Raw genomic sequence first — 16,810 nt, forward strand, 5'->3', positions numbered from 1 at the left:
CTGATGTTGGAAGGAGAAATGTTTTTTTTTTTTTTTTTCCTAAAGTCACTAATGTGCACATACTGCTTTATGGTTTCTGAATTTACACTGATTAACATGAATGCAAGTTAGATCTCAGCATACCGGAGAATATATCATCACGAACTGTTAGGCACTTTTCAAATTAAACTTGTCATAGTAATCGTGCTGTTTATTTTGTAGAAAATCTCCAGTTCATGTAGGATTTAAATGCACATTTACGAAACGTTATGCAGTATCATAATGCTACATTATAGTTATTTTAGATACTATATAAATATGATTAAGAAAACAGAAATAAAAGCAGTAATTATCTAGAGTTAGTGTGCAATTTAATACATAAAAACAATCAATAATGGTTTACCTTTGCCTTGAAAATGTTAACTTTTATTTTTCTGTGTGGTAATTGTAAATTGCTTGATCAAATTTAGGCAGCAGATCAAATTAAGAAGCTGTATAATCTTTTCTTGAAAATTGATGCTACTCAGGTTGAAGTGAATCCCTTTGGTGAAACTCCAGAAGGGCAAGGTAAGAAATTGAAGGAGACAAATGAATGTGTTATAATTCTTTATTTATGCAAACTATAAATTAAATTGCATAGAAGGCTATAGCAGCAGCTTTGAATTAATTTCATTTTGTAATGTAATTTAAGCAATGTTCATAAATATTCCCATGGCAGATTTTACATTTCAATACCTTTTGTTTTTTCATACAAATACTGGAAGTATCGTCTTCTATGTGTTCTGCTTGGTGAGAAACAGCAACATTTTCTGCTCTTCTGCTCTTTGCACAAAGTTGATTTTTTTCTTGGGGAGTGGGTTTTTGAGCCTGGGATTTTTTTGCTAATGCTGCTATAATTTCTGAGATTGTTTGGAAAGAAAGTTTGTATTTTACGTTTGCAAACATACAGTACGTTAAAATTTTAAGTGCGTGACTCTGCAACCTACTGGAGCACCAGAAAAATTCCAGTTGGAACTGACACTTAGCTACATCCTTTGGGAAGAAAAAGGGTAATTGTTCTGCTTCCACCATGAATACAGGGCTAAGAAGGTATAGAGTAACAATTAGGAGCTGAGTTAGCTTTCACATTATTCTAGTAGTTGGTTGTCTAGCTGAAATCTTCCCTTACGTTTGTTATTTTTGTCCAAGTAGCTTGGACAAAGGTGAAGAGTGGAGGAACTAAAGATGCCTGTGGTATATAGAAATAGAATAAGGCTGACCAGGTGGATCATAGTTATCACCTCGCTGTTTCTTTTGATGACAAAGCATTTTTACCCCATGCATCCATTCTTAACGCCAATATTTTACAGTATTCATGCCCCCTCCCTTTTTATTTCTTGCCTTTGATTTAAATGGATAAAGATGAGAAGTTGTGGAGCTCAGGGGGAGCTAACTGAGGCTTTGGTGTGAAAGGCTGCAGTTCACAAGCCCTAGTGACTTCCTAGTAGAGGTCCTACCTACAGAACCAGTTTATGGTTTGAGAGAAGTCTTTGACATTGGGAAGTGCTGGTGGGTGTTCCTTGAGTATTCTTTATCGATATTTGTCAAGAAAGACAATTTCAGCTTTTCACCAACTTTATAAGATATGTGTACAGATTAAAGTGGAAATTAGAAAATGAGAAGGCTTGTACCCGTTATAACGGACATTAGGAATGTAGCTGCTTAGTTGCTGTTCCGGGAACTTTTGGAAAAAGATCACTGCTATGTCGGTTAAAAACACGAGTTCCTCATAGGAGTCAGTACCAATTGAAAGAATTAGCATTTTTAAAATACTTTCTATATGCCCACCGCTAGTTTGTAAAATAAACAGCTTTTCACTAAAAATCCATATTTTCGGCTCAGTTGATCAGGAATTCATAAGCTGAATTGTGGCTAGAAACTATGCAGTCTCTTCCAATTGTCCAACCTTGTTTTTCCCTTTTTATTAAAAAAACAAATGCAAAAGAATTGGCAGAGAATTGTCTACAGCTTAAAAGGAAAATTCTGCTGGTAACAAACCCTGAAAAGCTCTAGAGATGTAAAACAAATCCTGCCCCACCCGCTTTTATTAATACATCTTAAAAGATGGTGCTCTTTGATATAAAATAGGCTCTGGGACACTAAAATGCCCTATTGTAAAGTGACGTTATAGAAACAAACAGAAAAAGAAATATCTTGTCTATTAAAGTACATGAGGATAATTCAGAGACAATGATAAAAAGATCAAACGTCTTGTCAATTATTTTTAGATAATGAACTGTTTTCAGGTTAAACTAAGCTAGAAGAACGTATTTATGGCTTAAACGTATGAATTCTGCTTTGATAGCAGACATTTTTTTAATTCCTTCATGATTGGGGGCAGGGGGGTTGGTGTTTTTGTCACCAGAATCCTTTAGCTCCATGGATAGATTTTACCTTGTGAGAAGGATTTCCACCAACTGCTTTAACTCTTTTTATTCGAGAATCTTTTGCTGCACTCTGTGCTCAGATTTCCAGCTTATTTGAAACACTGTCATAACGTGCACACTGAATCAGTGCAGAAATTCAGCTTAATGAGTGTAAGTCAAATTCTTAGCCACTAACTCTAGCTGCATTGGTTCTTATGCAATCTGTGAAAAGTGTACTGGGGGAGAGAAGCAAAAAGCTCTGCTGTTGACCAGTGTAGTTCCATTGTAGGCTTTATTTTAAAGGGAAATGGAAACTTTGCCTTTAGAACCCAGTAGACTGTTGTTTTTCCCCACCATTTAAATAGATCCATTGGCCTCATTGAAACCAGTTGGGAATGAGATGAGAAGGACTTCTTCATTTTGTGTTGCACAGTGAAGTTAAAGCAGAACAATGAAATAGGGCCTTGTAAAATGAATGATTTGGGTTTTTCAGGTTCTAGCAATGTGCAGCACATGACACTTTTGACCTTTTTGAAGATGAATGGGACATTTAAAATAGGTGTGACAAAAATTGCTGGAACTTTCCTACAGATGATGATATTCACTTCAAAACAGATTCATTGATATGTTTATCTGCTATGACTGATGTACTTACCAGGTTTATTTTGTGGGTTCAAGACCACTGATACTGTAAAAACAAAATTTCCCTCCTCAAAACTTGTTGAAATATTTTTTTTTAGTAGAATAATTGACCAAGATACCTTAACACTACAGGGCAGTATAGAAGGTACCCAGTAGTCCTTTTGCTCAATCAGCTGTCAGAAATTGGGACATTTATGACAATTGCCTTCTGGTTAGGCAGAGAAATGAGCTTGAGGTGAGATCTTTGTGCCAGGACGAGGTTGTTCTGGTATTCACAGTTGCTGGTTCAAAACTAGCTCAGATGACTAGTATAGAAGCACTTTACCATTCTGTTATTTTGGCAGAGCAAAGGACAAAATCCCCGGTTCAGTACCTACATCTTTGAGCCATGTAATCCTGCAAGGAAGATGGTTAAGTGTGTCTTGGGTGTTAGTGAGTCGACACTGTAGACATGTGTACAGATGCCGAGAAGGAAGCGCGAAGGGCAGAGACAGCACTGTCAGGTAACAGAATAGGGACATCGTTGAGGTGCTGAAGACATATTTGGCTGGGTACCAACAGAGGAGAAATTGTTAGACAAGTCGGGGCAAGTGAAGGAGAGGACAGTTACGAATGAGACGAAATGAAACTGATGGTCCTAAAAGGTTCTGAAGAACCATGGTGGTTCTAACTTTGCGTCCTTGCTGGAGTACTAGAGGTGGCACTGTGGAAAAAATGAACTCATTTGGGTAAGTTACCAACCTAGCTTTTCTGGAATGGCTGTGCATATTTTGTGAGGAGGGCTTAATTTGAGGGATGATAGGAGTTTTTAATACTTTTTTTCACCCATGTGTTTTGCATCCAGGAAGCTGAGGAGCAGAAACAGAGTGGGTTTCAAGCTGTGAAAGCCATCTTACTAGCAGACATACACAGAAGTCTTCCTGTGTTTATTTCTTTTTTGATAGCAGTTTCTCCATCTGAAATGTCTTAAAGAAGAATAAACATTAAACAAATGGAAGAACATTTGAGTAGCTTAATGCAGTTATTTCTAATGATAAAGTATACATCTCTGTACGGAGACCTTTATTCCTGTCAAAGTAACAGTTAAGATGGATTTATTTCTTGCTGGTTTTTGTGTTTTTCACTTGTGTAAATTTCCATTAGAAAATACATTGTCATATATATTTCCTTCTGTTTAATTTTGTGGTAAATTCTTTGTTAACACTATTGGGTCAGAAGCCTGTAACTGCCAATTTCTTTGGATTTTTTTTTTTCCTTTGGTCTCAGTGTAAGCTGTTGAATTGGCAGATGAGAAAAATCCTACACTGCTAGCAAAAACAACAGAAGAACTCCATGAATATGTGTGTTGGAGCTTTCTTTGGTATTTGTTTAGACGAAAAATTCATTTGTATAATCTATCATGCATGTAACAATGTGCTTTTGATGGTGAAAGCAGTTTGATAAATATTAATAGGTGTTTTTCCTTCTACTTTGTACAGCATGGCCTTTGTTAAAGATGAATGTTCTGTAGAAATGAGATTCTATTACTGTGACTTTGAGGGTGTTCATGTCTAAGGTAAACAGAGCTCTGAAATTGGAGTTTTACTCTAGCTTTGAGTTGTTTTAGCAATTTAAGGAACTGAAAGCTTGAAGAAGAAAGTGGTACAGGTCTCAGTTGTTAAAAAAATTAAAGCAGCTCTAGTACAATAGAAGCACATTATGAATTTTATCAGACATTTGTCCTTTTGGCAGATTCCCATGTGGTGGTTGACCAGGTAAGATCTAGACTCTTCGAAGAGAGATTTATTATACACAAACACTCATGAATAGTTTTCTGAAACTGCAGTCACTGAAATGAAATTCAATTCTGTTTTAATTTAATCTGCTATTGCTTGCAAATCAAACGTATTTTAAAAACCCACAAAACCCCCACCACATCAGAAAACCAGAACAAGAAAACTCAATGCAAATCAAGTTATACAACTGAGACTTTCCTATTCTTGTAAATGTTTTGTTTGCTTAGATATTTTCTTCTAAGTTAAGCAATTATATTTACCAAAAAAAAAAAAAGAAAAAAAGAAAAAAAAAGAGAGAGAGAAGTATTTATCCACCAAAAAAGATTGTGTGATTAGTTACTTTAATTGGTGGGTATCTATATCAAAGACTAAAAATTATCTTTTTAGTTGTAATTAACCTGTAGTTGCAGAGATGTGTACAATGCTCCTGAGCCCGTGCACACGTACCATGTATGGGCAAGATGAATCAAAACACAGGAGAAAGGAAAACTATTAGATTGTTCTGGATGCAGCATTTAAAGGCGCTTAACTCTGGTTTGCATTGAGAAATCAATTATACTTCAGTCAGTAATTATGATCTGGATATAGTACAAGTCAAATTACTTAAACAGGGAAATGGTAAGTATATAGTCTTGCATTTACTTAGAACATTTTAATCTAAGGAGGTGTTTGCCTATGCAAACCCATAGAAATAATGAGTCAGTAAATAGGCAAATAACCAGTTCACTCTGCATGCATTTCTGTTACTGTTGGTTTTATGTGAATATTGCGTCTACTAGCTAGTCTTTTGTATATATTATTTAATATAGCTTCTTCTTAATTTGTATTTACAACCATAGCGGATGTTGACATTGATGAGAAGTTTTGTGTTTACTTTTTAAATTTTCTTTATTTAGAAGTCATCTTATGATCATTTTTGACATACATTGGCTTAAAGTTGTTTTCATTCAGATCTTTAGGGAAATAATGTGTGTATAGCTAATAACATTATAAAATAAATATACAGCTAAGGAAAGCATTTTGTATTGCTCAACTATAAATGAGTGTGTGTTACCAAACATTGCTTTGGATTGCTAACCTGTTACCTGCTATGTCTGTCAGACTTTCAAAATACTGAAATGATTGCAGACCACCTGTCCAAATCCTAAAACCTGCCTTCATAACTTAGGGGAACTTTGTTTAAAGCAAACAAAGAGCACATGACTGTGCAGTGTGGAGGTGCTTGCTGTTACCTATTCTCAATATAGGATTTAAGGAAAACTTGCCCTTCTCTACTGGACTCATGCTGGAACTGCAGCTGATCATATGTTAGAAGCAGCATCAGTCCCTAAGCAGCATTCTCCCCCTCCCTGCTGAATAGTCGTAATATTTCAGAAGCTCTAACTGTAATCTCTAAATGCCGATATGTTGTTGTGTTGTTTTTTTCTTTAGTTGTTTGTTTTGATGCCAAGATAAACTTTGATGACAATGCAGAATTTAGGCAAAAAGAAATATTTGCCATGGATGACAAGTCTGAAAATGAGCCTATAGAGAACGAAGCTGCCAAATATGACTTAAAATATATAGGACTGGATGGAAATATTGCTTGCTTCGGTAAGAATGAATAAATCCGAAAGACATTTGAAGACAACTTCATACTTGTTCAGTGAATAGATTTCGTTTACGTTCTGACATTCAATCCACCCTTGACAGTACTTCAGTCTGTTTTGCTGAGGTTGTCTGTCCTTCCACAAGTTCTTGCAGGAATGAAGCTAAAATTGTGTTGAAACTGTGATGAAGGCTGCAGAAAACAGGCAGAGCATGTGTGGGGTCAGAGAGAAGGCAGGCTAAGGGAGATGCCTGCGTCAATTCTACATTCTGAATTTTTAAGCTGATGAGTTGGTCTTTCCAGTAATTAATGCAAAACAAGAAAAGTCATCGAAATTTTATCATTAATTTTCAAAAATGAGACTGTATTACTTAAAAGACAAAAGTATCAGTGTAAAAATATGATATTCCCCCTTACAATTGAATATTGAACTCCATTTCCCTTTAAGGAAAGCTGCTAAAGAAGCTGCTTGGTTGTTAAAAGGAAAATACCAGGTTTTTACTTTCCTGAAGTTTCTGTAGAACAGAAATTACTCTTGTGTTTAGAAGAGATAAGTAAAAAAGTCAGCTACGCTCTAAATAATTTTAATTTTGTACAAATTCTTTTAGCCAGTACAACATTTTATTACGAATCTAATTGAATTAGTCATTTTATCTCAACTTGGTGAGAAAATGTCCAGCATTTACATTGCTTAGATGTATCCTCTAACCACAAATCTAGAAGATACTGATAATGTGTTGCCATTGATTCAGTGACAGTGAGACTTAAATCTCAATTTTAAAAAAAAAAAAAAAACAACCCCCCAAAACCAAAAAAAACCCCAAACCCCAAAACAATAATTAGCACTACTACAGTATTTTTAATTTTTTTTTAGTATTGGATATCACTGTTGAATTACAAGTGACACAGAAGCCTTAGTTTGCCCAGCAGGAGCAACTTACTGGGGACAAGTAATTCTTACTTACTTTTCCTAGCTTAGAGGATGTTTGTGCCCATGGGAGTGCTTCTGGACTGGTGCAAACACAAAATAAAAGGTAGTTTCAAGAGTGTCTGATATCTGTCCCCAAAATTTAGTTGTCTGTTGTACAGTAATACAAAGCGTCACCTACTGCTATCAGAATGATGGGAGGGGAGCTTAAGGAGTCAATTTGTCCTTCACGTCTCATGATGCAGTCACTGCTCCCAGAAGTTTTTGCATGTGGGCTTTTTTTAAATCAAAAGTTCTTGCATTTCCACAATTAACCTTCCAGTGCTCATCCATGCTTAAGAGAAGGTGCATGTCTAAGTCCTAAATTGATACAGTCATAAAGAAACCTAAATGTTGGTGTGTATGCACCAGATTTGGGTTATTTCTTGCATTGGATATCCTTGAATACGTACTGACCTATTCAGAAATAGGTATTTATGTAATGTTTTGAGCCATGTTATGTGGTTGTGCTGATGTGTTTTAAGCCTTTTCACAAATCTTTTATACTTTTATGTGACATGTAAGCACTTGATGTTTACAATTACAGTCAACGGAGCTGGACTTGCAATGGCAACATGTGACATAATATCCTTGAACGGCGGCAAGCCAGCCAACTTCTTGGATCTCGGTGGAGGTGTGAAAGAAGCACAAGTATATCAAGCGTTCAAGCTGCTGACTGCTGATCCAAAGGTAAAAAAGATCATTTTGGACCAGAAGCTTCCCTGTGCAGCAATGTTATAGGGCTACGAATAGTATGATGAAAAATACAAGTAATGGTGTGAATGCTGAGGATGAATTACTAAAGGGGCGATCTGGGAGGAAAATTACTTCCCTGTGAGCCACTGGACTGACTTTTCAGTTCCTGATCCACACTCAGGTTTGCTGGTCAGCCTTGAATGGGTACTTTCTCAAGGCAGTTCAACACAGAATGCAGATGTGGTGATGCTGGATGTTGCGGTGCTGGACATTGCAGTGCTGAACTTTGAACATCTGGCTCCTAAAGTGGAATTTGTGAGCAGATTTAGATGCATAAAACATCATTCCTAACAGTGTAGTGCCCCAGTAGAGTGAGAAGGAAATTGGGAATTAAGTAAATAGCTAATCCTAAAGGCTGATTTGTACTGTTTTAAGCTCGAGGTTTCTAAAATGTCTGATTCTGCACTGCAGGATAGTCTGTTTAATTAGTATTCAGAGGCGGGAATTGTAGCCTGGTACGTTCTAACACTTCCTTTTGCAGATGGAAGTGCAGTTGCTCTTTTCTTTTTGAACAACAGAAGATATTAGTCTGTGTGTATTGAGTAGAAGTTATTTCTAGAGATGCATGTTAGCATGCTGGGGTTATTGGTCCTCTTTGCAGACAGAAGTAGAATATCTACTGAGAGACTATTGATCAGGCGTAGGCATTGGAGCAGTGCCAGCTGACCATCCCTGCCAACGCGGAGTTATGCTTTTGTGTGGAGCCAGAAGTTAAGTTGCTGTAGATTTTTTTTTCACTGAAGAAAATCTGTTAAAGTGCTTTGATCATCTTTTCCATCTCCTGCACCTAAACATCTCTCCTGAAGTCCCAGTTTCAACATTTTGCCTCTTTTTGTGCATCTGGCTTTATCTCCTTTATCTCTCTTTTTCTGTGCTTCTGTTAATTTTCCACATGTTCATTGTGTCTGTGATATTAGCCCCTCTAAATACCACCTCCCTGTGAAAATTGCATCGCTATAATTGTATACCTTGCGCAGCAGTAAGTGACAAAATGTTAGGACTTTTCAAAGAGAGGTGGTATTGTTTGCAGAAAAATTTCAAGGCAAAATCAGGAGGAAAATTTAAAATACAAGATAAGCACCGGTCAACTTCATATTGTAAGTTGTAACTCTCCTTGCATGTTTTTAAGGCACATAGTAACTTGATGGCTCAACTGTACTAGGGAGAGTCATCTGCAATATTTAAAACATTCTTCCTGGATCTTTTTGCATTCCCATAGACCTGAGTGGTGCTGACCTTTTGTTTATAGAGGTCTAAATTTATGTTCTTCCCACAATCCACCGGTAGAGAGCTGGTTGTCTCCTTTCACGTAGTGATCTTACAAGCATCAAGTTGTTAACATGCCTAAAAGAACACAGACCTGGAGAAAGCAGAGAAGCAAGATATCTTGCCTGGGGCAGAAGTAAGACAGGAAGGGACTTGAGATTCATGCTAGAAAACCTGATAGTTTCCTTCATTGTCTGATTCTAGCAGATACTGTTATGCTTGTCTTCATTTGTATGAGTTTTAGCCATACTCAGGACATTACATGAAGATTTGTTTGTGTGTGTTTGAGTTGTTCTGCAGTGCGTGCTTCGTATGATGATCAAGGTTTGGCTGAGATGTAATTTAGTTCTGAAACTTGTGTTAGTGGTGGAGAAGCAGGTGCAGCAAAGTCTTAGATACGCAACTTAGCTGATAATTATCAGTATGCTAAATAGATTCTTCTGTCTGCTACAGCACAAACATCAGGTATTAATTTTGGTGGTGAAACTTACTGAGTTTAAACGATTTTAAAACAAAAGGGCATCTCCAACATCTGCATGCCCAACATTTGACTTGTAAATGTATCCTTATTCTATTGTATATTTTGCTTGTATCTTACTGCTTAACACTAGCTGCTTACACCAGGGCTAGTGAAGCTATGCTAAGCGAGGCAGTGGGGCAAAGTAAAAGGTAGCATGGAAAGGACCTAAAATAGTCATTTATGCTTCTCTGTAGGCACAGCTGTAGTTGTGCCATTCCTGGCTTTGACTGGCTGAAGATGCAGAAGGCTTTAGCCTAGATGCAACACAACTCATATCTCATTAATCTGTTCCCTCCTCTCCTCCTTTTGAATGCCTTTTCTGATCTTTTCTCCATTCACAGGAAGAACCACAGAACAGCTCCATTGCATTTCTCTTTTGCCTGTTCTTTTTGTTGCACTCCAGTAAAAATAGGGAGCATAACTGCTTATAGATAGGAGTCCCACTAGACTCTCTTATTTGGTGTGGTGCAGGGGAAAGAGGGTGCTTCTGAAAGCTGCCTGCTCCAGGGAACGTAGTCCATAGCAAGCTTGGATGCATGTACATAAGTGGCAGCATTGTTGGCCACAGACATTGTGTTTTTATTGAGATTTAATGGTGTTGCCCATTTTTAAGTTATTAACATTGGTTCTTTTGAGCCTAGACCTGCACGTGACCAGTCGTACCACAGTTCTTATCCCTGAGAGGCTTGCCGTGTTTGAGTCACTTTGGAACCGTTTCTTGTCAGCCCTTTCAATTTGACTGATTTTGCCTTTATTTTATGTCACTGTGACCATCAGCAATACTGTTTCAGTTCCATGTGACATCAGATGAAAAATTTCTCTTAGTGTTAACTGATGAAGGGTATGTACGAGACTAAATTAGGATTAGGGAAGATATGCTGATATCCTGGTACATAACAGGAGACTGTCGCAGCCCTGGCAGTTGTATCAGCCTAACATCAAAGCCCTTGTTTTCCTTACTGCTCTGCAGTTGTATGTTAATAGAAGTTTACTCACTATTAAAAAAAATAACATTTCATGTTTTATTTAATTCTGTTCAGAAGAGATAGTAAATATCTGTTATTTCCTCTCGTGATACACCGTGTCCATTAGCTCACGAATATACAGTAAGATAATGGAATGAATCATCTCTTTTCTTAACTAATAATAGGCTTTCAATCCCAAGAGTCACTGTGGCTAATGCAGCACTCACAGTTTGTACCTGGTCAGTCATTTCCCTCTAACGTTTAACCTGATTCCCACCTTGTTTGAGAAGACAAAAATTTGCTCTTGGGAACTTGGGAGGCAATTAATTGTTGTGAATGTCTCCAAACAACATTGAGCCTCTGAGGAAGACTATAAACAAACAAACAAGTCTGCAGGGCTGTAATGTGGAAAAGCACTGTCTTTTAGTTGTGCTTGAAATGTGTCACTGGCAGTGTTAAGGACATTGCAAGAGGAGAAATCTTTCAGAAGGAAATGTTCAGCTGCACTTTGACATAGATCTCCTTCTCTCTCTTTAGTTGTCTTTAAAATGTCTATTTTGTATTAAAGCAAAAAAATACAGGTATGCCATGATTTGATTTAGTGAAGCTGGGGATATTGTTTTTGAGAAAAATGAAGAACTTGGCTGGTTTGCTGCTGGTTTAATCTGGCTGTTGTCACTATCTATAATTCTTAAAAAAAAAAAAAAAAAAAAGAAAAGGTGGATTTTTTTTGTTGTTGTTGCATAAGGTTACCCACTGGCTTTTGGGTGGAAATACTGTCTCTGGAGTCAGTGATCCTTTTATACTCTGCTGGTCTTGTTTGCAGTGTGCCATATCCAATACTGCCTAGGTCAGACAGGGCATTGCAATCTGTTGTTCTGAATCCCTTTTTTTTGGCCATCTAAATTCCAGACTCTTTGCTTTCCCTTTGCTTTCCCTTTGCTTTCCCTTTGCTTTCCCTTTGCTTTCCCTTTGCTTTCCCTTTGCTTTCCCTTTGCTTTCCCTTTGCTTTCCCTTTGCTTTCCCTTTGCTTTCCCTCCTTCCTGCCTGTCTTGTTTCTATGAGTTTGTGTGTGCATCTGTTTTGGCAGAAAATGAACCAATGAACTGTCTTCCCTCTTTTCAGGTTAGTAACAGGAAAGGGGAATATGGCTCAATTGGGTGTTCAAGCTACTGGGAGACACTGTGGGAGCTTCGTTGCTCCTCTTTGTCCCACAGTCAAGTAGAAGAAGTTGTTTCCTTCGGTATTTTGGAGGTTCTGAGCGATGCCTGGCTCTCCTGTGCATGTATGAAGTGCTGTTTCAGCCCTCCTCACTGAAGTCCTCATCCTTGAGTACTCTGACATTCTTACCAAGCTTAACAGGTGCTTGTGTTTATTCCTGCTGAAGACCTAACTGTTTTATTTACCATATGATGACTGTTTGTAGGATTCAACAAGGCTTTGGGAAGGCTAAAGCTGAAAAACCAGTCTTGTCAATAAAACTTCAGTCTGGGGCACTGAAGCTTGGTTGCCATCTCTGCAGTCTTCTTTGGCTTGCAGTCATCCCACATTTCTGACACTCCTAAATTAATGTGGGTTTGTCTTTCAGTTTTTTTATACATATTGCAGAGAGAGTCATGTCAGGTTGGCTGAAATTGTTTCAGATGTCAGGCTGGCTGAATTGGGATTTGGGAAGACCCTGGTGAGTATGAGAGCTCATAATGACTAGGCTCTTGGTGAGATGTATTTAGTGACTACAATTAAGCAAAGGCCAGAAGCATCTTACCTACAACCTGAAACAACTCACATCCTCTCCCTTTTTCTCACATGCTGTCTTGACAGAATAAAAGTAGTACCGTGTAGGTTACTGGTATAGTTGCCCATTAATGCTGACATAAATGGTATGTGTACTTGAGATGTGACCCAGATGTAGAACCACATAGTCTTTCCTCAGGCTTTTGGCTATACACAATCCCTTTCCTTTGTTGTTCTGACTCCCTAACTGGAACTAAAATACAGAAATATGTATAATAAAAAAGCAAACTAAGCAATAAGCAGGTTTGATTTACCATTGACTAGCTCTAGTCCTGAACTTAACAGTTGACCCATTAGAAAGTATCACTGAAATATAGACAGTTAAAGACCAAGATTTTTGTTGTTGTTCTCATTTTCCCCCTAAAGCTCCTTTGACAACCTTTTTTGAAGCCTGTCCTTGATGATACGACTAAAGACTTATCAAATCAATTGATGTTAACAAGTGTTTGCTTGTCATTTAAGCAAAATGCTATTGACAGATTGACAAACATCTCTCTGGAAAAATTACTCTGTGTTGACATCTGTTAACTTCTATCCAGGGAGTAATTAGTATCAAACACTCACAAAGCTTAATTTGTGATGTTTTTTTTTTTTCCTTTAGCTATTCTTTAGTCCAAATTAAAATCACTGTTTTATTAATATGGAATAGGCTTTCTTATTCCTGTTATTCACCTGTTTGTTTGTTTATATCACATGCATCTCTCTGTTCCACCTCGGTGATGGGAAAAGGGATGGCACTGATGTGTCTCACCATTAAGTTACATGTGAAACAGAGGTCTTGGGGCTTTTATTTTCCAGGCATCTGAGAGAACAGAGTTCTGAAAGAGGGTTTCATTAAATCATAATTTTTAATTCCCTTATTTTCCAGCTGTGCTTAGTGTGAAAGAAATACAGTTTATCTATCCTTATTATGTAAGACATTTTTATCACCAGTTTATCCTTTTGGCTTTGAGGGGTTTTTAGTATTAGTTTTCTTAACATTGGAGTTCGTTACATGGCAACAGAAGGGATAATATTATACTAAGAGGAAAGACTTGGGATATTCTTTTCTCAGATTTCAGAAGTAAAAATAAGGTTGCCTTGTATAATGTCTTTGGTCTTTATTTTGGGTGAATTACTTCAGAATTAGCTGAGCTAGTTCGATTAAGACAATTCAGAAAGTCTGGAAACATTCAGGCAGTTTGGAGTGTAGTAGGTGTATCAGTGTGTTGCTGGACTGTTTGCTCTCACTCTGCAACTTTATACACAGACCTGCTCCCAGTTTTATGGGGAAGAGGATCTTTTAAGTATGGTTTCTAACGAGGCTTGACTATATTGTTGAGGGGTTTGTCCTGGAAGTTGTGCAAAAATCTGTCTTATTCAATGAGTCTGTGCCTAGTGCTTGACTGTTGGGTTACAAACCTGAGCCAAAAATGGGTTTTGGTAGATAAGCTGCTTAGGAGTTGCCAGGTGCCTATTCTGTTCCCAACCAATTATTCCCTGCATGCTGCCCACTGAGGCATCGTTTCAAACAGCCTGGGAGAAAAGAGAGTGGAAGAAGAGGGGAATGTTGTCACGTGGCATTCCTGATCCAGGATTGGGCACCGAGATGTTATAATCACATCAAATAAAAATAATGTTGGCAGCCAAGTTGTGAGTGCAGGCAGTTTGCACAGCTATTTAATGTGATCCGCAGAATGTCTGTTGTGGTATTAGTCATGCCAATCAGTCAAGGCTATCAAGTCTGCCTTGACTAAGAGGAAGAGAACACCAAAAACATGCAGAAACAAAGAACCAGCTCGTTTGATTTCCTTCTAGGGCTGTCTTTGCCCATTGATGTGAGAATGGTTATTATTGCTGTTAGTGCTGGAAGTTTGTATGGAGTGAGAGGAGAGTGCTTTGGAGGGTGGGAAGGGGACTATTGTTAAGGTTTAAAAGTCATAAATAAAAAATAGCGTGTAGAGGTTTTAAAAATATAAAAATTAAAATGGCCACGCTTGCTGTGATAGCGAGCCTTATCCTGGTTAGAGCATAGGCTGGTTGTGAATAGTTTGTCATGCATTTTCTGCATTACACCGACTGTTGTTAGTAGCGGATTTCTCAGTGTTACAATAACGCAAACCCATAAATCAGTAGGGTCAGATAACCTTCTCTATCGCACACGCAGCCTATGTCGGTGTGTGTATAATGTTGAAGAAAAAATGAAATGTAAATAGCATTCAGTTACCACATATAATAGAGTGTTAGCACAGGATTTGTTTGAGTTGTCAGATTGCATGTCATTTCAGATAATGCAGAGGAACCCTATTCTTACATAGTCATTAGAAATCTTTTTGCTTTCTCATTCAAATATCTTGCACCCTTTAAACACTTCATTACCCAGCTCTTCTTTACACAGCATGAAAAGTCTTTATGCCTTTTGTGTTCTTCTGATTCTCACAAGAGGGTGAAGCATCATATGCTGCTTTGAGTACTCTAAAAGCTGTAGCTGAAGAGTTATTGTAGTGAAAAATACCTGTGTGTTATAGTATACTGCTCCATGAGTGCTAACTGCTAGTCCAGTGTTCACGCCTCTGCATAGCCCTTTGGAGCTCCAGCTGGGTATCTGAAAATGGTGGCACTTGAATTTAGCGGATGCTTTTGAAAGTTCAGGCTTCGACTGCCCTGTTTTTCCCCCTCTGTGTGAACTGTGCGTTATAATACTCTTTGACCATAGATGGCTGCTCTCAATATTGATCAAAAATTATATAGCCTGTTAAAGAAATTTGAATGCTATGGAAATGATAAAAGTTATCACTGTTCCTTCACTGCTTATTACAGAGCCCGATCCTGCTGGCAGTTTTGTATCAGCATTGTTTTTGTAGAAGTGAAATAATACATTTTTAAAAAGAAAGTCATAATCAGTAAACCTGTTGGTTTTGTGTTGCTATTTTGACATTTGTGTAAGACAATGTCTAATCAATCACTTAAGTATACCACGTAGTCTTTGGAACTGGATCTTACTACATCATCTTATAATATTAGCACCTAGTACCATGTAGAGAGTCCCTTTTCCCTTAGGGATGTGTAAACACGTAAGGAGAGACCATCCTTTTCTCTTACTTAAAATGTACAAAAGGCTGAAGGGCTGAAAGAGGAACCAGACGCAAAAAGCTGAAGGAAACCTTCAGTTAACCTGAGTGATCTACACAGTGTTGCAGGTCAATGTCTGCTTTGGTAAGGCAAGAGGTAGTAATGTTTAAATGCAGCAAAGAAATGTAGGTTAGCTGTTCTGAAAAGTGTCAAGCAGAAAAGGTAGTTGAGTCCTACAGCAGTTTATTTTAGGAACTCATAGGCTACCCGGCACTGCAAGATTATAAGAACTAGCTAAACAAAAATTTATCCAGGGTGTTTTGGGAAGAGTTGATCCTACCTTGGGGCCAATGAATGGACTCGAGGTTTGTTTTCCTCTTTCAGAGAACAGCCCTAAACCTGAAGCTATGATTACTAATTTTATATGGGCAATAATGCCTTCGCTTTCAAAGCTTGTTGACGTTTAAGATTGCTATCATAGGATGACAGTTTGTAGAGGTAGAAAAGACCTATTAGAGCACAGAAACATCTTGTGAAGCTGTTGACAAAGTTGACAAAGGCATATTGTATTTTCTGCCTCAGAAATTTGTACAAATACTTTGCCGTTAACCAAGGGTATTGGAGCAGCTCATAGTTCTTTTCTAGATACTGTAGGACTTGAATTTATAGGAGTAATTTAGGAGTTTCCCTACATTTTTCTTAGTACTGCGCTCTTGAGAAAATATAACAAGGATTTCTTCTAATGCGTCTTTGCAGTTTTGCAGGAATTCATATGAAATGACTAGTCATCTTTTAGAGCACTTTAAGTATTGAAAAGGCATTCTTTCATTTCATTGAAGCATTTTTAGAGACTGATAGCATATTGCCAGTATTTATGAAAATGTGAGGACAATTATGCTTTTAAAAATGCATAATTGAATTGTCTTGATTTATAATCAAGAGTAATGTATTTTTCAAGAGCATGTGTAGTGTTGAGTCCTAAGTAATTGATATGTAAATATACTTTAACATGAATCTGCCGTTATTTATAGGCACTGACAAGTTGAATGCCTTTTGGCATTTTAAAGTTGGCTGTAATGAATCTTAAAAACTAGATATGAAA

The 16,810-nt window shown here is 37.5% G+C and overlaps 1 protein-coding gene across 1 annotated transcript in view; it reads left to right on the forward strand.

The window, feature by feature from the left end:
* Nucleotides 1–16,810, forward strand: part of SUCLG2 (succinate-CoA ligase GDP-forming subunit beta) — a 111,495-nt gene that overhangs the window by 48,952 nt on the left and 45,733 nt on the right. Inside the window, exons 7-9 of the mRNA XM_086470322.1 lie at nt 450–546; nt 6,233–6,394; nt 7,904–8,046. Of these exons, the coding sequence (XP_086326448.1) occupies nt 450–546; nt 6,233–6,394; nt 7,904–8,046 (402 nt within the window). The remainder of the gene's footprint in view (nt 1–449; nt 547–6,232; nt 6,395–7,903; nt 8,047–16,810) is intronic.

This window comes from Leptosomus discolor, chromosome 9, assembly GCF_034619465.1.
Source record: "Leptosomus discolor isolate bLepDis1 chromosome 9, bLepDis1.hap2, whole genome shotgun sequence".
Taxonomy (NCBI): Eukaryota; Metazoa; Chordata; class Aves; order Leptosomiformes; family Leptosomidae; genus Leptosomus; species Leptosomus discolor.